Genomic DNA, 21,926 nt, shown 5'->3' with positions numbered 1-21,926 from the left:
AAATATAAACAAGGTCTCAAAAATACGAATTTCCCCAAAGTTTTGCAGTACCTTAAATTCTAGAAGTTGAGTGAGGCTCACTAGTTCTCAGAAGTCGGAGCTCGTGGGGAGCACGTGAATGTAGCATAGTTGGACGCGACGGAGAGGAGAGGAAAGAAAAGGGCAAGGAAGGGACCTGTAATAAATTCAGCCTCGCACTCTTGGCGCCAATCCGATTTAAAGAGAACAAAAACAGCGAAATTTTCATTGACGTTTTAATCAGATTTGCGCCTCACCGCTGCTTCTCTCACAGCCATCGGTCGATGCTGTAGCCAGCTAGCTTCGTTAGCACACTATCTATCATTGCCATATTAATCTGGCCCCCTTCTCTCTGTGTGTAGTGACGGTACTAATAACTCAGCAACAGTACAGCACGGGGACAATAGAGGTGTGTTTCTCCAGGGGGATCGATAAGACACAGCGGCAAAATGGGGGTGAGTTGTGTGTGTTTTGCTTCATGTCTCGGTGCGAGGTGATACAATGAAAGGTGAATGTTTGGGGGCTTGTAAATGCGTGATGGTGAGAGGAGAGAAAGAAAGAAGGAAGGAGGGAGGAAGGGAAAGGAAGAGAGACCATGGTGGATGTATGTCGCCAAAGGTGTTGGTTGGCACCGGGGCTCATTTGGCTGCGTTAGCCGTGTAGCTACCTCCAGATAGCTTAGATAGCATTGTAACGTTAGCCTTAGCTTACACTTAGCTTTATGTGGCATTTCCAGCATTATTACTGCATTGTCCTTGCCGCTATGCACAGTTAACTTCTCCTGGTGTGTGTGTTGTGCCATTGTTAGCGTGCTAGCTGTGTTAGCCCCTTAGGAATGCCATATTAATGACGAGTGCTTTGCTAGCCATTACTGCTAATCACTTGTGTGTGAGAGTGTATATTTTCCCAACAAGCCGGAGTGTGGTGTCTTAGCCCACCTGGTTATAATAAATTGAGACTTGTTGGATGTGAATAATGTTCTCCCCAGCAACAGCCAGGCCTGCACTCATGCTGTAAAGCTGACTTAGTTCCCATAACTTGAGCTAGTCTCTGTAAGCAGACTTGAGTTTATCCTCCACTTTCTCTCCAGATAAACCAATCCACGTGTTTTCACAGTCCCAGCTCAGTCTGCAGCCTCTCTGTGCTTGGTACAGACTTAATGCTGTGAACTAAAGTTGGCAATTCAGTGCATTCCTTCCCATAATTGTTGCCTCTTCTGCTCAAGTCAGGATCTAAATGGGGGAATTTGGCTATTCCCCACTTATTAATGTATTAAAATGTTTTGTTCATGAGGCATCAATGCACCATTTCTGTAAACATGTCACTGAAATCCTGATATACACATAACCCTCCCAGCATGGGTAGTGCATTTTTGATTAACTGAATAATCCATCACTATTTCCAACACCAAAGATAATGTCTTCAGATAGCTCTTGGATGAATCACAGACCAAAACCTAAATATGTCTAATTTAGAAGTGTAAGTGTCACGCCACTTCTGCTGTGTGTGACTCAGTGTTAATTTTGTCTATAAATTGCAGGTGTCCATAACAAAGACAGCTAATAATCTCTATTTATGGAAGTGCACCTCATAGAGACATATTTATTGCAGCTTTTAAAGCGTGTGTTTTCAGTTGCCAGGCATGGATGCAGTCGAGAGTAATTTGTGTGAATTATGGCTGCACCATTGCTGATTCGCGCATCAGATATCAAGCCAAGAGCGGGCTAAATTAGAGTATCAGTATCAGAGAATTTCCCCAGTACTACAGTCCCACACTGAGAGCAATATGCAACATCAGCGATGTAAACACTCCACTGTTAAAACCAGCATTGTCATGAAAGCTACTGATATCAAAATGAATGCTCTTTTTTTAACTTGCTATTGTTATCCCACTGTTGCTCTTTCTATAGACACAATCATCATGTCGATTAATATGATGTTTTAAATATAAAGTATAAGTATTACAGTTTGTGCTGCATGACTGACCTTATTTACTTTGATATTTCTGGTTGTACTGGTTCTTAGATTTGATGTTTGTTCTGTTCTCATGTCATTAAGTCTGTTTTCTCATGTTAATATGTGGGGTGAAATGTTGTTGCAAATGAGGTCTGCACACACAGAAACACAGGCTTGTGTGAAAAGCTGAATTCTGGTGCAACTAACTGCCCTTGATTCTTTTATTTCCCCCTTAAATTTAGGCTTGAGTTACAGCCCTAACAGGGACTGTGCATTACATACATGTTAGTAACTAAAGTGCAAGATTCCTTCTTCTTTAACCGCAATCACTGAATGAACTAAATACCACAAGCAGAAAGTTCATAAATGCATGTGACGTTTTTGTATGTTGGCCAAAGGCACAGTTGTTTCAATGTAAAATTGATTATATGGCATAGAGAAGAAAAAATGCAAAATATTCTCAGTGAATTAGGAGAATAGATGATTACAGTCTGAAAAGGTCCTTAAAGTATAAAGAACAGACTTAATTACATTTTATTAAAAAGATTGAATATAATTATTGATAATACTGATTAGAAATTAGTTGAATGAGGAGGAGTGAGGAAGAAATGGTTCTGACACATCTTACTATTTTCCCTCTTTTTACCCCTTGTCACCATGTGTCGTCTTCTTTCAAACCTCTCTTCCCTATACGTTTCATCTGTTCCTCTATCCATACTTTTCTCTCCTGCATGTCTACTCCCATCTCAACAACATTATCCTTATTTTCTGTGTCCAGAGGAAGTCCAACAGAGCAAAGGAGAAGAAAGCCCGGCGTCTGGAAGAGAGGGCAGCTATGGATGCCGTCTGTGCCAAGGTGGACGCAGCCAACAAGGTAATTTTGGTTGCACATTAACCGGGAGGGTTAATGCTTTAGTGGTGGGCCACATGGAGGGCTTTCAGGGTTAACTTTTGGGGAGATGGAGTTGAAACTATTTAAGGAACTGGGATAATCTTGTTCAGAAAATGAACGTTAAGGTGTTAGCTGCTTGCTGACTGCAAAACAAGTTCAAAATTTTCAGTTGTGTCATTCTGATAGTTGATAATGGCATTGCGTTGATGTTAAAAATAAATGCACTTTTGCATCTAAGTGCCTCACATAAAAGCTTCCACCACTTGGCCCTTTTACATGATGTTTCAGGCTTTCCAGTGGATTCAGGCTGCATCGAGCATGCCACTTAAAACCTCCATTGTGAGCTGTGATTTTTTTTAAATTTTTTTATCACATGCGCATGATTCCATGTAATGACATCAAAAGACAGGGATGCCCTCCTTATTACTCCGAATACACCCATAATTGATATTCACACAACAGGAAAAGCCGAATGCAGTGCCATATGTTTCTTTATGCATAATTAATTGGCTTTATTAAATCCTAGCCATGTAGCAGAACACACAGAAGACAGCTCCTGTAGCTTGGAGGTGGGCTACATCATTAGTAAAACCTTATTGAAGCCCGGTAGAGAACAAAGCTCACACCCTTGCCTCGAGCTGTAGCTACAGTACTTCTTCTACAAGCTCTGAACAGGCCTGCCTGTGCTTATTACTTTTCTGTGTCACTTTGTCCCAAAATGGGGCACTGTGTGTTGCATGCTGTTCTCACTCCCGCCCCTCTCCACTGTTGGTGTGCCAACAGAGAAGGAATGCGAGAAATTCTCCCAAAGTAACTTTTATTTTTGTTTGTGTTCTTGCCAACAGCGATGCATCTTGACTTAGACTATTGTTTCAAGTGAACAAATGGTGTATTCACTGCTTGGAAAAACAAATATTTTCTGGTAGATTCAGATTCTGGTAGGTTCCTCTAGGCCTTAAAATGGAGGAGAGGTATGGACAGATTACTGAACAGACCTACTGGGCCCCGACCAAGGGCTGACAGGGCCCCTTTACAAGAGCTTCTATTTGTAATGACCTTTAAAATCATTTGTCATTGGAAAAATCTAGTGGCTCATCATTCAAAATGAGGGTTTTTAAAATTCTTATCCTTAAAAATATTTGCTTATACAGAGTCAGAACTGATGTTATTTGTTTTGTATATATTTTTTTATCTTTCCCTTAATACAGCTGCATCGTTCACATGTCGGTACCCAGGGGCCCAATGTCTTGTAATCTATGTAAGAAGAGGGGTATTCCTAATTTGATATTATTCTCAGGGCCAAGGAAAAGCTTACTTTGTGGGGGCTTATTATGGGTGACTAATGGGGCTATTACACTAATAGCTCTGTCATTTTCCTGCCTGTATGGGCCCCTTTTGGCCAATTTAGACTCCAGAGCCTGTAGTGGAACCCAAGGGATGCTTGGATTAGATATTGCAATCTCTTTTAGGGTCTACTTTTGAGGGGTTCAGTGCGTTCACAAATAAAAGAGTTTGATTTGAAAATATAGAAGTGTAGTGGAAGTAACGAGAATTTTCATTAGCGATTAATCTGCCTATTATTGAATCGATTTTTGTCCATAGAATGTAAGAAAACAGTCAATTAAATTTCCCAGAACCCATGGTGACATGTTCAGACATCTTATTTTGCACAACGGTTCAAAACCCAATGATGTGTATTTTGCCGCCATCCAACAAAGAGAAATAGTGAATTATTACATCTAAGATGCTAGAAATGCCTAATATTTGGCATTTTTGCTCAAAAATGACACCTGTTTATTTGATTATTAAAAGTTTTTATCTTATATCGATTGAATAATTGCACAATCGACTGATAAATTCAGCTATTTAAAGGCACAGTCCCAGTATATTTTTGAAATGTGTGTCCAATAAATGTCAAAGCAAAAGTGAACTCTGAACTAAAATGGCAGCGTTTCAATGGGGGCAATGTAATAAAAAGCTAATTTTGTCTCTTCTCCTCACAGCTCGATGACCCCCTAGCTGCCTTCCCAGCCTTCAAAAAGTACGACAGAAATGGGTACGTGATACTTTGTACGCCTACAAAGGACTTATTCAGTATTTCATGAAATACATGCTTGTTTCATTTGAAGCATGGAGGGGAGAGTTGGTCTGCTGCTAGTATTTCTGTCTGTTCTTCTTTTAGTCTTTCTCTCACTTTACTACAATGTAGACACACACACATGCACACACTCTTGATGACATTGACCCTGTTTACTTGTCCTTCCATCCAGGCTGAACCTGCAGATAGAGTGTAAGAGAGTGACATCCCTCAACCCGCTGTCTGTGGAGTGGGCCTTTGAACTCACCAGAGCCAACATGCAGACACTGTAAGAAGTCTCCTCTTGTAGTTCAAGTACAGAGTTAAGGAGCAGAGTGACCCATCTCTAACAGGGATGAACAGGCTTGATATGAGCAGTTGGTTTTCAGCTGAAAATAGATAAAAGAAGAAGAAGTGCAGACGAGCCAGAAATTCTTTGTGTGCAGGAGAATTGGAGAGTGACATCAAACATACGAGTATGAATTAAATCCTACTCACTGGGGAGCCTGTGGAAACGCAGACAGATTTGAGACAGAGGCAGAGAATGACTTCAATTTATCTTCTCTGACTTTGCCAGAATTTGAGTCATTTTCAATTTAGCAAATGGCAGCCAGTCAGTTGAAACCAAATTTGTTCCATTTAGAAAACATGTCACTTCTGAGTGGCACTGCCAGGGCGGCCTGATGATGGGGAGAAATGCAAGGGGGGAAATTAGCACACTAGGTCACGTTTGAGATGCCCTGTTTTCTTTTTTTTGTTGCTGTGCCGTAGGTATGAGCAGAGCGAGTGGGGCTGGAAGGAGAGGGAAAAGCGGGAGGAGATGAACGACGAGAGGGCGTGGTACCTACTGGCCCGCGATGGCGACTCTGCCCCTGTGGCCTTCTCTCACTTCCGATTCGACGTTGAGTGTGGGGAGGAGGTTTTATATTGGTATGATATCCTTCCACAAGTTTGTGGATTTAAGTTCCAGCTGTAGGTTTTATTTTAATGACTGGAAACATTTTTTTCTCATTTGTTACAATTTTTTTTTAACAATATGCTCACTCTGGTCTGACATGTTGTCTTGACCCTCCAGCTATGAGGTGCAGTTAGAGAGCAGAGTGCGGAGGAAAGGGCTCGGAAAGTTCCTCATCCAGATACTACAGCTCATCGCTAACAGGTAAAATCTACAGCTGCCATGATGTGTAAAACTCAAGAGGCTTTGCAGCCAAAAACCAAATGGATCTGGATTAATAATCGTATTCTGTTCTATTATTTCATATTGAGTTTTGGTCCAAAAAAAAAACTTGTGGACGTAGGAAAGTACTACTATGTCTGTCTCCACTCACACCGGGCAGTTGGTGAAGCCCGAAATCTGCCAGAGAGCTGGAGGGAGACAGTGTGGTGTTACGCCAGACTAGCTTACTTGTTAAACCTAATGGTTGGTTATTGCCTACATAAGACTGTCTGTATTAAGATGTTTAAATAGTGGTTTAATTTCACAACAGAGACAAAGAATGCCAAGGCTTAGTGCAAACATTATTGTTACCTGGCTGTCCATGACGGCAGATGAGGGAGATGTGATGCCGCTCTGCAGAGCGCTCAAATGCGGTGGTTGGGCAAATAACACACTTTTAATTGAGAACTGGTGTCATGGCCCAAATCTAAAAACTAAAATTATTGAAAAGAAAAAAATTGTCTTGCAAAAAGACCATCGTTTGGTGTTTTGCCTCGCTATAGTTTATGTTTTCGCCACTGTGTCTCTTGGATGCCTGCTGCTTATGGTCTGGCATCTGGTTGAGTGGCTAGCTTTTTATAAAGCCCAGACCTCACCTGAGCACTGTGGTGGTACACGCCCATAAACGCCCTGAGTACAAAAAATTAAAAGAAAAATATGAACACAAAATATGACACATTGTTTTTTAGGAAAACCCTGCACAGTGTATCTTTAAGTTCTGTAACTCCACAGGGCACCTTTTTAAGGAGACTCGTTCCTCACATCTTTCACTAATGTGAAACTAACTTTTCTTTGCTCTCTTGCTCTTTCTGTCTAGTACACAGATGAAGAAAGTGATGTTGACAGTTTTCAAACACAACCACGGGGCTTACCAGTTCTTCAGAGAAGCTTTACAGTGAGTATACTGGCTCTGCTAAACACTTATTCTTTATAAAATGGAGAAATGGCATGTTTAACGTTAAAGGAAAGACCTGTAATGTTATTTGTTTTTGTTACACTTAAGTTAGTCTTAGTAACGTCTTCATCCTCGTTACGTGACCCCTCTCTTTCTCTCCACGCTTTTAGATTTGAGATTGATGAGACTTCGCCAAGCATGTCCGGTTGCTGCGGCGATGACTGCTCTTACGAGATCCTCAGCCGGCGGACCAAACACGGCGAGGCCTCGGCAGGACACACCCACGGGGGCGGGCACTGCGGGGGCTGCTGCCACTGATCGGCTTCAGCTCCACCCTTTTACGATTGGTTAAAAGCCAGCAACTTTCATGGCTGTGTGTGAAAGCTTGAGCTGCCTGCTACTGCTGCAGGCGTTTTGAGTTTGACAGGCTGTAGAGCGCCGTTAAAAATGAACCGATGGTGGAACACCTGGCTACAGATGTCTGTGTCGCATTATGGATTGAGATTTATGGTTTCTTTTTTTTTTTTTCGGGTTTGTTTATTGTTTGGTGTTTTCCTGCTAGAAAAGCAGTATGCAGTGTGAGCTTTCACACATAGCTCTTTTCTTTGCTACTTCTCGGTTCAATGTCCAAGCCATCTTTTCTCATTCACTTATCCCAGTTAACGATGACAATTAGTAGTTCCCAGTCAAGAAATGGCATTGCTGACATGAACCTCATCCCACTTTGCTCTCATCTCCTCACGTTATTCTGTATTCAATTATTCTGCAGCGCTTCTTAAACTATGGCTTGGGACCTGGCCTAAGGCTGTATTATAGAAACTTTCTACCTCAAGTCCAGATTTCAGTACATTTTTCTAAATAAATCATGCCCTCACGCCAATTAGTATGCATACTAAGTAGATAAGAAGAGTTGGTCAGTTTCTGTTATACAGCCCCTGATTGCTTTGGGACCCCACACTGAGATTATTGAAACAGGGTCCCAGGATTAGGTGGAATTTACTCACATTTGGGTCCCAGAAAAAAGTCAGAGGAGCCCTGCTGTACTGTAACACCACCTGTTAGATTGCAAGTTATATGCACGTATGGCTTGAACCGTGTCGGACCATTATACTACCATTACAAGATTACAGAACACTGTTAGCACCGCCCATATTTTCTATTCAGGTGGTGCCTAAATCTATAGGCGTCTCCCCCTGCTTTTATTTTTTTTATAACTTATCCGACATGATGTCTAAGATTGCCCTTATCTTTATTATGCTGTGAGTAAAACATTTCATTACTCATCATCTGTTCGTCATGTCAATCTGTCAAACCGCACCTAACCGGAAAATAATCCCACAGTGACCCTCTTGCTCGTTTGGATGTTCAACTTGCTTTAACCCCCAGTTATATTTCCGTATCAGAGATACATGTCATGACCTAAAACTTTAAAGACACCATGAAATCATTTGCTCTCATTTTGTTTCCGTGCTCACAGATTCACCTACGCATCATGTGCTTCACTTCAGTCAAACTCCTTTCCTTTCTCCTTTCCGTTCTGCCTCCCTCCGTGTCCTAAAGGCGCCAAGTGATGACTGCAGACGGGTTCGTGTCGCTCTCATCTTTAGTCACCCTTGTACAATCGCATCACACCCGCCTGCCTCTTTGTTCACTTTGTCTCCAAGAGGTACTGAAGATAAACAAGTTGATGTTGATGCTACTGTTAGCTGTATTTAAAAAAAAATACTAAAACCATCCTCCATCCCTTCTCTTATGTATTTTGTTAGCATGAGCAAATCATATTGATTCAGTGTGGATGAGGATTGGTAGAAGCCACTGTTTCATGACGTGGCCGTCAGAAGCTGATGAACGGAGGAGGGAACGTGGGATGGATGGATGGATGGATGGATGGATGGATGATGAAAGTAACTGCAGAGAACAGAAAGTGTTTTTCATGGTCGTTTTTCTTCTAGTCAGTCATCACCTGTTTTTCCCAGCCCACTGTCATTAATTTGTATGACAGAATTTAGAGATGTTAAACAAAACTTGTAGTCTAAATCATGAGTCATCGGCAGTGATGCTGCCTCTGAACACGTATCTAAAAGCCTCGTGTGGGTCTGGTAGCATCACTTTAATATTTCAAACAAATCTCCCGTGAGCATCAGTGCATGTTAGAAGTATGTTATAGGGGGAGTTGGGTGAAATTTAAAGTTAATGCTGCTGTTTGGTATTCCTTAAAGCATCTTGGCACAAAGTCAGTACTGTAAGATTCATTTAACTGATCCAGAATAATCCCTTTGCCAAGATTCCTGTAGGATTTCCACTTAGGATTTCAGATACCACGTTACCGGACAATCTAGAAAGGCTTCGATCTTGTTGATTCCATATCTGTTTACAAAACCTTCAGGGTGTTTTTGGACAGTTTCACGTGCTGGTCAGCCGAGTTAGAAGTCCTATCTAGAAACCACCATAAAACCCTTTAATTCCAGGACTGTAGTCAGTTTGTACAGATTGTGTGTTCGGGCTGGAGGTGTTAGGAGACGTTACTTTACGCTGCTGTGGATTTTAAGATTCCTCGATGTGGTGTGGCTGCGAAGGGCTTCAATTGGTACGTTTTGAAATTTTTTTTTTATTTTTTTATTTTTTTTAAACAAGGCTCAACTTGAGATTTCATACAGATTAATGCCTGGTCAAAGTATGTGAAGCAGGGGAGACTGGAATGTGAAGTTGACAGACACTTTCTTACACCTAGATACTGAAATATTCTCAAAAAAGTTATGTATCACCAAAAAAACAAACTCTTTGAATGATCAAGTCCAGATCCTGGGGTGGAAGTTTCTGGTTGTTTCCAGACTGGGTAGAGGCAAAAAAAACATTCAGCACCTGGAGACGACATATTGGTGTCTTGGCTTGTTTGATCATGAACAACAAAAACAATTAAACAACATATTGCTTGTTTTAGTTCTAGACTACCTTCTGATAAGTACAGTAAGTCATTTTTTGTACTGCATAGGTTACAATTTAAAAAAAGGATGTTGTACATAGTGGTAGTATATCAACCGACTGACAGTCTCTCTCTCAGGTTAATCAAACGTAATCAAACCTCATCTGTTATATTTAACAGCCATGTTGTCAGATAGCTGTTCACTGGATTTGATCAGTCGCGGCTCTGACCTAGAGTCAGTTTTTTATGTGTGTGTCATGCCATAGTATTTAAAGCAACAGATCTGAAGAACGCGATAACACTTAACAGGAGGTGATTATAGCTTTTATGATGGGCTACAGTAAATGAAAAGCTCCTATGCCTTGGGAATGTGAAATTGCATTCAAGTGAATATGACAGAGTTCGAACTGACCCTAGATCAGCGCTCGGTTGTTAAATTAAATCCAGGTAGGTGGGCTGTCTTTAAGGCTCACTGAAGGTAAAAATGCTTTTGTGAAAATATCTTTGAAAATGAGCCTGAACTTAACCAGTTTATTTTAAGTCATTGAGTACTTTTATTTTAGAAAATGGTTCTATACCCTCACACAATCACAGATCCTTCTGGTCTTTTCTCTGTGTACATATATATATATATATATAAATATAAGCTGTTGTGGATCCATCTTCATTTTCATTTCTTGGCCTTTTACACGTTAAAAAACGCTTTTTAAACATGTTAAAAGTAAAACTCCATGTTTGAGAGTGAGTGTTACAGTCCTGTCCATAAACGACAATGAAAGGGAAAACTAAGTCGTTCTGCCTTGTCAGTGTTTTATTTGTATGTTACAAATAAAGGAAAGTTGTTTGACTTTTCAAGAGATGCCCTTTTGTTTTTTGTCACCTATGATCTTTTTTTCCCCCCACCAATCCGCTAAAGCATTAAAACCACTGACTGGCGAAGTGAATTACATTGATCATTTTGTCATAATGCAATGTTCTGCTGTGAAACCTTCGCAGCATGGCAGACCAAGTGCCCCCAATCATTATAATGGCACTCCCTGGTGACAGCGTGCCACGTTATAAAAACTGTTCAGGAAGGGTCTGAGGAACCTGACAAAAAGCTCAAGGCCTCAACCTGACCACCAAATTCCCCAGATCCTAATCTGATCAGGCATCCGTAGGACATGCTGGTACTCAACCTCAAAACCCACAGGACTGCCAATGCTCTGGTGCCAGAAACCACAGGTAACCCCCAGAGGTCTGATCCAAGGAGGCCCCAGTGTGGATTGGGGGTACCCCTGGGGTACCTGCATGTCCCACAAATGTTCAATTAGATTGGGATCTGGGGAATTCGGAGCTCAGGTCGAGGCCTTGAGCTCTTGGTCACATTCCTCGTGTCATTCCTCAACAGTATAGTGTGGCATGGTGTATTGTGTTGCTGGAAAGGCCACAACCATCAAGGAGTGCCGTCATGGGGGGTGCAGTGGTCTGCAGTGGTGTTTTGCTGGATGGATTAACAGTGTAAAGATCAGGACAGCATTCCAATTTGCAATTTTTCATCTTTAAGAAGTTCATGTTGTCTTGGTGTAAATGTACTTCCAGAGTAATAACTCGTTATGTTTTCATGTGTTATAAAAATGAACGTATTAACACTTTTTATTTGCCCTTTGCAAGGCATGAATATTATATTTACCAACATTTTCTTGTTAAATTTGCGATTGTATGGGATTTCTGTGGAACTACTTGTGAGTCTACACGTTCTAGGTGGGACTCCTTACTGTGTCGCACTGAAACCGGAAGTTGTTGGTACACTGCTGCAAAAAATGTCCCAGCTAAGCCGAATGAATGGATGTTTGATGCACTGAGGTGCCTTTGCTCACGACTGTCCAAGATGACATGAACCTTTAAGCTCATAACTAAACTCCAACGCTCCTGTCTTCCACGATCTCCCGCCTCTGGTGAGTGCACGAAAATGACGTGGGCTATTTTCTGTTAAAACCAGTAGTCAGGCTAACAGCTTAGCTAGCACTGGTTTATCAGCAAGCATATTCATATTAGCCGACCTTCTCAGGTATAGCGTACACAAACACATCCTCAGCTCCAACGTTTTCTAGTTAGCCTCCGAATATTTAAGTCTAATATTGACTGGGAATGCTAACCTTCTTAGCTAGTTAGCTAAATGTTGAATGCCAGTTGAGAAACTAAATGTCGGCACATCTGAACAGCAGTTACAACCTCCACATTCTCGAGACAAAAATAGCTGATAATAGAAAATAATTAGGATCCTTACACTGAAACACTTACAGTAACACGTGATTAGTGATGTTTTCCATGTCTCAAACTGTCATCCTTTCATCTGGTCAGGGTACCATGGCAACGAGGATGAAGCTGAAGCTTAAGACTGTGTTTGTGCTCTACTTCATGGTCTCCCTGATGGGCCTCGTCTATGCACTGATGCAGCTTGGTAAGTGGTCACCACACGGTCTCTGTGGACCTTGTCACAGCAGATATTTGTGCCTGTCATAGTAGGAATAGCATTGGCTCAGTGCCTAATGTGTTCCTAAGGTGTCCCAGTATAGGTGCCTGCAATGCAGGGACCTTCCCCCAGGAAGTTGTTAAATACACCTGTGCTTTTCTTACTTTAACAAGACATGTCTGCTGTAAAGAAGGTCTATAAATACTTTATCCATCAGTGTAATAGGCTGTGTTAATGATAGATAGATAGATGGATAGTTAGAAATAAAAATAAAGTTAAAGATGGCCGTCAGTCGGTCCTGAAATACAACAGATATGGTTAGGATAAAAACTTGAAGGTATACTATGCAGGATTGACATTTACTGTTTGTAAATATGCGCACTAAACTTTTTTCAGCACTGTGTCTCTTGGATGCCTTATCTTAGTGAGGAGGTGTGGTTGTGATTGGTTGTCACAGACCGGCCCTTTATTGAGCCTGCAAGGTGTGGACACCCAGTGGAAATGAAATGAAATGAACTGCTGACTGTGAAAATGTTGATATTGTTAGTGTGATCACTTTATTTCTGGTGTTGTAGTGATAGGTTGGAAATGTGTGTGTATCCCCAAAGAGATCAACCACACATATTATCCCTGCACCATCTAATCTGTAGGATTTCATTAAGTCACTGTCATCCAGTGTTTTGAGAATATTTCTCTGACCCCTTTTGTGTTTCCACCATTTTCTCCTTTGCTTAAGAAGCTCTTAAGCCTCTTAAAAGTCCTCCTCCCTGCTCCTAACAGTTTTTCACCTTAGGAGCTCTTTTAAAGTCTAAGATGCCCTGTGAATAAGTTTTATCTTTACAAGGACCTAGTCTAAATTTTAAGGGGAAATTCTAAGAAATTTCTTAGAATTTCGTAACTAGGAGCAACTCTTAGCACTAGGAAACATTGTGAACACAACCCCAGGTATACTCAGAGATGTTTCTAGGAACTGAGTACATTTGGGGCTTAGCCTGGACCTCTATAGAAGGGTCTGGGGAAGAAAAATCCCCTTTTGCTTTTGTACCTTAAACTATCTTGTTTGTTGCATCCTAAACAATTTGCAGGTCAGCGCTGCGACTGCCATGAGCACGACATGCCCAAAGACCGCACCATATCTCGGCTGCGGGGGGAGCTGCACCGTCTTCAGGAGCAGATGAGGAAGTCGGAGGCGACCAAGCAACCACAGAAACAGCCAGCCAAGCCCACCATCTTTGTCATCACCCCAACATATGCAAGGTAACCCAGGGAGGCGGCTTTCCTTACCTCATTTCCTGCTCACTTACCCATGTCTTCTCTCTGCCCTCCTCTATTACTGTCCATTTCTCATTCACACACTTTGATTTCTGTCTGTCCCTGTCCAGGCTGGTGCAGAAGGCTGAGCTGACTCGTCTGTCCCAGACCTTCCTCCATGTTCCTCAGCTCCACTGGATTTTGGTTGAGGACTCGCCGCACAAGACGCCACTGGTGACTGACCTCCTGGTGAAGAGTGGCCTGACCTACACACACCTACACATGCCCACCGCCAAGGATCGCAAACTGCAGGAGGTGGGTAGAGACATGGCTGCTATTTGTGGAGACAATAATAACAGTCTGTCTACATTTGTGTCTCCTTAAGTTCTTTGGTATTCAGTATTTGTCTTTATTCAAGTATAAACTAAAGAGTGTTTTGAAACTGAATGCTCTCTCTCCACCTCAGGGTGACCCCAGCTGGCTGAAGCCTCGTGGGGTGGAGCAGAGGAATGAGGGTCTACGGTGGCTCAGAGAGGACAGAAGGGCTCAGCCCGGAGGAGACAACCAGCAGGGAGTGGTTTACTTCGCTGATGACGATAACACATACAGCCTGCAGATATTTGAAGAGGTTGGTGTTTATTTTTATTATCTTTAGCAGTTGTCGTTTTTTTACTGATGTCTACAAATTTTACAGCTGACGAAGAGTGTTTTAAATGTGCCATGATTAAAGAGTAAAGGCAAATGTCCTCTTGTCTTGTGTCAGATGAGGAATACTCAGCGGGTGTCAGTGTGGCCGGTGGGGCTGGTTGGGGGGATGAAATATGAGAGGCCCGTGGTTGAAGGAGGAAAGGTAGGTACAGCTCAACCCTTGTGAACCACTATAAAGATGAGCCCAAATGTCGTATGTCTGTCTGAAGTTGCCAATCAAGCTATAAACATTGAGCAGTGCAGGGAAGAGGAAGTCTTCTGCCTGGATATCTGCTGGCTACACCGGAACCCCTGAAAATATTGTCCGCTGCCCCCTGAGGCTTATTGTCATCACATGATAACTAATGGGATCAGAGATTGAGAAAACCACAAATGTATTGGCCAAATAACAGACAGCAAAAATAATTATATCTTGTGTGACTCCTCTGACTGCTTTGCTTTTAATGTCTCATCGGAACCACTTCAAATGATGATAAATGATTACCAGTACAGAATATTCTGTGTCTTCTAAGGTGGTTCGCTTCCATACTGGATGGCGTCCCAGTCGCCCCTTCCCGATGGACATGGCCGGCTTTGCTGTGTCCCTCAAACTGGTCCTGGCCAATCCTGAGGCCTGTTTTGACGGAGATGCACCAATGGGCTTCCTGGAGAGCAGCTTCCTTCAGGGGCTGGTTACCATGGACGAGCTGGAGCCCAAAGCGGACAACTGCTCTAAAGTACGTGTGTGTTATGTGTGTGTTACAGGGAGAATGAGAGAGATTAAGACATAGGGATGACTTGAAAGCATGAGGGACAGATTTCTCTGATGTGAATGTGTCGTAAGACAAAAGAACCTTTGTCATATCCAAGCAAACATTGGTTGGATAATGACATGGTGTCCATGGAGTGATGAGGCAGACGGCTAGGTGGTGACGTTGTTTCCACGTCTATTACTGGTTCATTCAGACTCTCTCTTACAAACCAGGAAGTACTTATCACGTATGTGTGTGTGTTTGCAGGTGCTGGTGTGGCACACACGGACAGAGAAGCCCAAGATGAAGCGAGAGGAGGCTCTGCAGGCTCAGGGACTGGGTTCAGACCGCGCAGTGGAGGTCTGAGGAACACGCACACACACGCGCACACACACACACACACACACACACACACACACACACACACACACACACTGTAAAGCGTATTCTGCTGTTTAATGCTGCATATGTAACTCTGCGTTGTAAATACTGTAAAACAGAAAAAAATATCTGTTAGAGGTCACATTTAAATTTATCTGGTCTTTTTTTTGTGTCAGGTAGTAAAACGTATGTGTGTGTATATATATTGGGTGAGTGTGTGTGTTGTTCCAACAGTGTAAGTTAGTATGTGTATTGGAGTTTGTTTTTGTTGTTTTGTTTTTTTTTTGCTTTTTAGTGAGTTAGGTGTATTTGTCCAGCAGTGCAGTGGATATGGACACTGGAGTTTAAGCAGTTGCCTGCTGGGGGCGCCAGTTTTAAATTTTGCAAAGCCATGCTGTCAAACCACCAGGACATTTTTCCTCAAAGCTGGAGGAACAATGCATCTGATTATAGGCGTCCATGCTTGCATCAGTTGTAGGGTTTGACATGTTTACTTGTGCTCAGTTTAAATCCTGTAGTGTAACTCACGATCCCGATGGTACTTAGATATTTTTATGGCTCAGCTACACCTGTCTCCAGCCTCCTGTCTCTGATCTGATCTGCAACCAGCATCACCAGTGCAGCCACTAACATAACTTGACTGATTTCTGACCGAGATACGGAGCACTTTATTCATGCATGGCTTCTACTTTTGCGTGATTAGTATCTGTAAGACTGTATTCAATCACATAGATGTTTTTTTGGTCACATGTCAAAGAACATCACCGTCATAGGCATGATAATAATCTTTAAACAGCCTGTCTAATCAAAGCGTCTGCATTTGCTATCAAGGTAAAAGTATTGTGGAGCAAAGGTGCTTTTTTGACAGTTAACAATATTCATAACATACAAAAGCCACAGAACTCACAAATTAATTAAGAAATGTGCTAAATAGTTGCTGCCTTGTATTTATTATGCTCTCATACATCTGTGTCACACTTGCAGCTTCGCAACACTGTGCTGCAACATGGACAACAACAAATAGGGAGATGCAATGGTTCCACACCCAGTGTAACTTTAGTGTTAAAGCTCAGAGCGCAACTGCTGGTTTCCAGTAGTATCATAACAACAGCTAGTTCTAGACAGCTTTTTTATATTAATATTTTTAGTGATGCTTTTTAAAACCCATTAGGCTTGTGGAGTCCATTTAGAAGCCCTGAGTGTGGGCAGAACGCTGCTGACGCTCGTGTAAATCCCTTATGCAATAAACAAATAAAACACGCCGTCCATGTTACATTTTCACACTCTGATGACAAGAAAAAGACTCGAATTTGCCTTTAACAGGCAGGAAATCCCTGGTACTTTACAGTAGCAGCGTTACAGAGGTATATTTGAGAACAGCTTCAGATATAAATTGAACTCCTTGTGCTGTGCTTGATAGAGAGGAGAAGCCCCTCCCCTTCTGGTCGCCCACCATGGGACCTTATTTCAGATTAAAATATGTATGGCATTCAGCGGCCAGTGATAAAGAATTTTTTGATCCTACCAGACAGCGATGGGGGAGGAAGACAAAGTGAGAAGGAAAGAAACTAATATCATTTAAGAGGTGCTGCATAATTTACATGCTATTCTCATATGTGTATGATTTAGATATACAATTATCGCTAATACCAATATGTCACAACCAAAATTACCCATTAACAAATTACACATATGATGTCTCTTAATTTCGAAGATCATTTTTCAAGGAAAGAAAGTTGCAGTTTGTTGTAAAACTGTTGAAGTACAAGACTATGAAAATGCATAATTAGAAAGGCTACACACCTAAATGTCACGTGATTAATGTCATAAAACAAACTTTTCTCTCTTGTCTTGAACATACTAACTCTCCTTTCTCATAGCTGCTGCTGTCGTCATGGCCAGACTTGTAATGACGTTCACCTCTTTTAATATTTATGCCCTCCCTCCGGAAGAACAAAGTAAAGTGTGCCACGGTAATGGCCACATTGGTGTTGGTGGTGAGAGGAGTGATGTAGTTCACCCAGCAGTTTTACACAAAACTAAATGGCGCTACAATGAACTGCAGCTTCTTTACTTGCAAAATTACCTTCTAAGTTCACAAACGCGCAATTCATGGCACTATTCAAACAGGATTTTTTTTTCCAAAATAAGGTCCTATGGGGACACCAGAAGGGGAGGGAGGGACATCACTTCTCTGTTATCTTCCATGACTTCCTCAGAAGTTGGAAGAATAAAGAGCGAAATAGCATCACAGCTCAACAAGTGCTCCTCAGCTACTGTTGTATGATACTGTAAAAACAGCTAGTGCCTGCTTAAGTGTAATTAGTGCCTGTAAGTCAATTCTCTACCGGTGTATCATGTATTTATTACTGTAATATTGTTCTTTATATTGTACAATGTGATAATGTCTGTCCTTGGCCTTGAAAATAAACCCTAGATAATGTAAAACATGTCATTGTATTTTTTTAAACTTCAGTTATTTACCCTTATCTCTCAATTGTTTTTGACTTTGCCCTTTAAACATACAGCATGTCATTTCTGCTGCCAGCAGTCTCAATCAAAATAACTACATGATGATGTCATTAGGTAGTGCAGGGTCATGGGAGTTGTTGTCATTATTCGTAAACAGCTGCTGTTGCCCATGAAAATCTATCTGACATGACTCAGGCAGAAGTCACATTCACAGACATTAACATTATGTCATTTCATTCTAATGAAATAGCTGCAAGCAATGCTAACTAACAACATTACTTGATAACTTAGCATTAGCATTTGATGAGTCAATGACCTATACAGCTACTGTAGCTAACGTTAGGTGGCGAATTCAGTCACAGGGTAGCCAAGTGCTGTCATCCATGATCAAAACAATCATACTAAACATAAGTAATAATTGCAATGTTACCATACGCATTAGCTTGGTAGCGGGCACAAGCCACTGTCATAGCAGCAAAGCATAAGCTTGGTCCTTCCTCACTCCCTGATGTATCATCTGGTGTTTCCCTCGTTTCCTCTGAGGTTATAGCAGTGAGAGGGGGTAAAGGTGATATAAAAACCAAATGAAATGCACTATTACCTGGATTAAAATTCCAGATTTCTGTGGGTTTAAGAGTGTCGTAAACATTTGGGATAATGCAAGTACACAACTCAACAAAATGGGGATTTGCTGAAAGCTGAAAGTCCTAATACAGTATGATTTTTTTTCCATTACCACTGCAGATGAACTGTAACCATACCATATTTTTGTTGCTGCGGTTGTCCTAAGGCCTTTTCTCTTGCAGCACATTTTGGATTTTGACCCCGTCTGGTTTAGAAATGCTGACTCGACAAAGAAGCTGAATGACTGTCTCGTCTGCTGCTTAATTTGAAACGCGGCCAACGGCACATCTGTTCTCTGAGTGCGTCAGGTGATACTTACAGTACCAGTGTCACACTTGACAGATATGTCATCTAGTGTGTCTGTGACTTATCACTTGTGTCTGCCTCTGCATGTTCCACCAACATCCCTCATGTTTTAGGCTTTTGTGATTTCACCACATTAAAATTGTAAGTCCAACTACAGCACCAAAACTCTAACTTGTCCCTGCTTGACGGTGACCATGGCAACCTAAAAGATTACCCACGTAGGCGGGGATTCTCTGACCTCAAACACAGCTGAGGTGTTTACAGGCCTGTTTGATTGACTGCTGCTACGCCCTCTCTGTGGTGAAGTTGCCTGCTGGGTGACTATATATGGAGCGTTATATAGGTGTGAGTCTACCTCACCTCCACACACACACACACACACACACACACACACAGAGGGCTTGTGAGATAGAGGTACACTGGGTGGTGAGTAAGAGTAGCTGAGGTCATAGAGCCAGAGGCACACTATCTTTTGATCTACAATGAATCACACACACACACCTGTAGACTAGACTACTTGTGACACTAGAAAGTTGTTTCATTACCGCTACCTTTACACTATCATCATCTATACTGTCATGCTTTCACCCTTAAATAACACTTACCTCACTCCACTTAATGTCTGTGTGTATATGTGTGTGTTTTCCTGATATTGGCGTGTTCTCGCACTTGCACGCTATGCATGTGTGTACATGTACAAGGTGTGTGAGCACTATACATCCTTGAGCTGACTTAAGAAGACCATGTGGACAATTACTCAACACACACACACAGCTGAGCAGCACCCACTCCCTGTCCCACCTAGACACAATGTTTACCATTCAAACAGTAAGATAACATTCAGTGACCCATGGTAATTCATTTTATCTATTTATTTGCATATTTTCCACGAGGGGATACCAGCTTATCAGTAAAGAGCAGTATTTTAGGCACATTAGTAGATATGAAGAGGAGACAACTGACTTTATTACAGAGGCAGCCATTTTGAATTTGGGTAACACTATGCCTCAAACCAAAACACCTTTTTAATCTCATAAATGCAATCTATTTTTTTTTTTTCAATTTAATTCTGATTAATTATTGATAGTGTAAGAGAGGATTTATTCATGAGGGATATGTGTAATTGTAATCAGTTACCAAGAAGAGATATGCAATTCAGTTACAATTACTAGTCTGATTTGAAATCACAAATTCACTCTGCTGCATTGCATTTGTTCACTGTGAAGGAATGCCGTCTTTTGGCAAAGCCTATTTTCTGACATTTATCATCTTTATTGCCCAGTTCAAAACATTTGTTCGAAAAGTCATGAAAACATAATAAAGTTTAATAAGTTGGATTACTTTGATGTACTTCAAATAGTGACATTACTTAATACGTTTTTAACAACGCAACAAAAAGTCTGTAACCCATAACATTTCAAACGTAACCTTCCCAACACTACAATTGTAGGATTTCTCATGACACTAATGGATGGTTTGCAGAGCTATTAATGTGTAATTAATGAGAAAGTCCCTTGAGGCAAATTTGTCATTTGAGATATTGGGCTATCTAAATAAAATTAAAACAAATGAACTATCAGTTTTACAATTAAAGGTACTCAGTTTTGTGTTGTTAAGTCAGATTAAAGTTGGATTTACTGCATCAAAATTATTCACTTTTATGCACCTTTAATTTCAAACATCATAAGCCAATTGATATGCCTTTAAAGTTAGAATTTTTTTTTTTTACAAGAGTGCGATAATTTAATTTTAGCTAGACCACTATATCATTTCATTCATTTCCGTAGTCGCTTATCCTCTTGAGGGTCATGGGTGGGCTGTAGCCTATCCTAGCTGACATTGAGCAAGAGGCGGGGTACACCCTGGACAGATCGCCAGACTGTCACAGGGCTGACACATAGAAACAGACAACCATTCATGCTCACATTCACAACCACGAAAAATTTAGAATCACCAATTAACCTGCATTTCTTTAGACTGTGGGAGGAAGCTGGAGTACCAGAAGAAAACCCATGCCAACACAGGTAGAACATGCAAAGTCCACACGGAGGGGTTCCCCACTGGTATGAACCAGGAGCTCTCTTGCTGTGAGGCAACAATGCTAACCACCTTGCCACCACCACTATATCAGTGAGTTTATATTATCAGCCAATGGGGTTATCACAAATATATCAATATGTTGGCTAGAGACAAATTTATACCAGTTTTAAGAGGCTAGTGTTGATATTTGGAGGTTAAAAAAACATAAACAAAAAAAAACCCTTAAATATCTACTTTAATGTAGATATGGAGCATTTTTTAGGAAGGATTGAAAGTATTGTGCCCAAGTTATGTAGCCTAGTACGTGAGACATTTTACAGTTCAAACACACAACTAAGTCTGTGGCCATGCTAGGAACACTGCTAGCTAAATGCTAACATGCTCACATTGACAATGCTAACATGCTAATGCTAGTCAGGTATAATGTTTACCATGTTCACCAGCTTAGTTGTAGCATGTATGCATGCTAACATTTGCTATTTGGGACTGTGCTACAGACTGTACACAGTTGACTATGTCAGTTAGCTAGCTTGGCAAATTAGCTTACCAGCCAACATGATCCACGATACTAACTTATGACAAAATGTATTTATTTAGCCAACAATTGTACAGTTCTGTATCAACTATAAATGATACAGAATGGTACAAAGTGATTTTTACTAGCCAAGAGTGATATGGGGCATTAAATATAAAGAAGGAACAGCTGAGGCTGATGGGAACTCTGTTAGTTTTTCAGGTATTTGAAAGATATGCAGTAAGGTTATATCAGGTGATATACTGGCTCAGCGGATTTTTCGTCAGGCTAATGTCTTTTATAAAATGTGTAAATTTAAGGGAAAACATTTTGGCAAATATTTTTATGGAAATTGTATTACATAATAAAATAAGCAGATGTTGTTTCTATTAATAACTCCCTTAAGGTGCCTTGACATTAATTAAAGAATTAATTGAATTAAAGAGAAATTGATGAATAGACTGTGT

General features: G+C 41.2%; 2 protein-coding genes across 2 annotated transcripts; both read left to right on the top strand.

Annotated features, from left to right (window-relative positions):
- Positions 1-106: 106 nt before the first annotated feature.
- naa40 (N-alpha-acetyltransferase 40, NatD catalytic subunit) lies at positions 107-10,832 on the top strand. The gene is made up of 8 exons (XM_049568748.1): positions 107-473; positions 2,753-2,848; positions 4,870-4,922; positions 5,137-5,232; positions 5,715-5,873; positions 6,019-6,102; positions 6,977-7,054; positions 7,225-10,832. Exons 1-8 carry the CDS (start codon positions 468-470, stop codon positions 7,370-7,372), a joined length of 720 nt encoding a protein of 239 aa, XP_049424705.1. The 5' UTR covers positions 107-467; the 3' UTR covers positions 7,373-10,832.
- Positions 10,833-11,734: 902 nt separating this feature from the next.
- Positions 11,735-17,940, top strand: b3gat3 (beta-1,3-glucuronyltransferase 3 (glucuronosyltransferase I)). Its single transcript, XM_049569055.1, has 8 exons — positions 11,735-11,914; positions 12,321-12,420; positions 13,518-13,689; positions 13,815-13,998; positions 14,150-14,311; positions 14,447-14,533; positions 14,904-15,107; positions 15,390-17,940. The coding sequence occupies exons 2-8, from the start codon at positions 12,327-12,329 to the stop codon at positions 15,486-15,488; spliced, it is 1,002 nt and encodes a 333-aa protein (XP_049425012.1). The 5' UTR covers positions 11,735-11,914; positions 12,321-12,326; the 3' UTR covers positions 15,489-17,940.
- The last annotated feature ends 3,986 nt before the right edge of the window (positions 17,941-21,926 follow it).

The sequence above is a fragment of the Epinephelus fuscoguttatus genome, linkage group LG23 (assembly GCF_011397635.1).
Source record: "Epinephelus fuscoguttatus linkage group LG23, E.fuscoguttatus.final_Chr_v1".
Taxonomy (NCBI): domain Eukaryota; kingdom Metazoa; phylum Chordata; class Actinopteri; order Perciformes; family Serranidae; genus Epinephelus; species Epinephelus fuscoguttatus.
This window is presented reverse-complemented; position numbering and strand designations above follow the sequence as displayed.

What these genes read in the sequence shown, in the direction of transcription:
- naa40 (XM_049568748.1), top strand. An exon ending in AGGTGGACGCAGCCAACAAG is followed by an intron (nt 2,849 to 4,869) that starts GTAATTTTGGTT and finishes TTCTCCTCACAG; the next exon opens with CTCGATGACCCCCTAGCTGC. An exon ending in AAAAAGTACGACAGAAATGG is followed by an intron (nt 4,923 to 5,136) that starts GTACGTGATACT and finishes CCTTCCATCCAG; the next exon opens with GCTGAACCTGCAGATAGAGT.
- b3gat3 (XM_049569055.1), top strand. Translation starts at nt 12,327, where the DNA reads ATGGCAACGAGGATGAAGCTGAAGCTTAAGACTGTGTTTGTGCTCTAC. An exon ending in CCGTGGTTGAAGGAGGAAAG is followed by an intron (nt 14,534 to 14,903) that starts GTAGGTACAGCT and finishes GTGTCTTCTAAG; the next exon opens with GTGGTTCGCTTCCATACTGG. An exon ending in AAGCGGACAACTGCTCTAAA is followed by an intron (nt 15,108 to 15,389) that starts GTACGTGTGTGT and finishes GTGTGTTTGCAG; the next exon opens with GTGCTGGTGTGGCACACACG.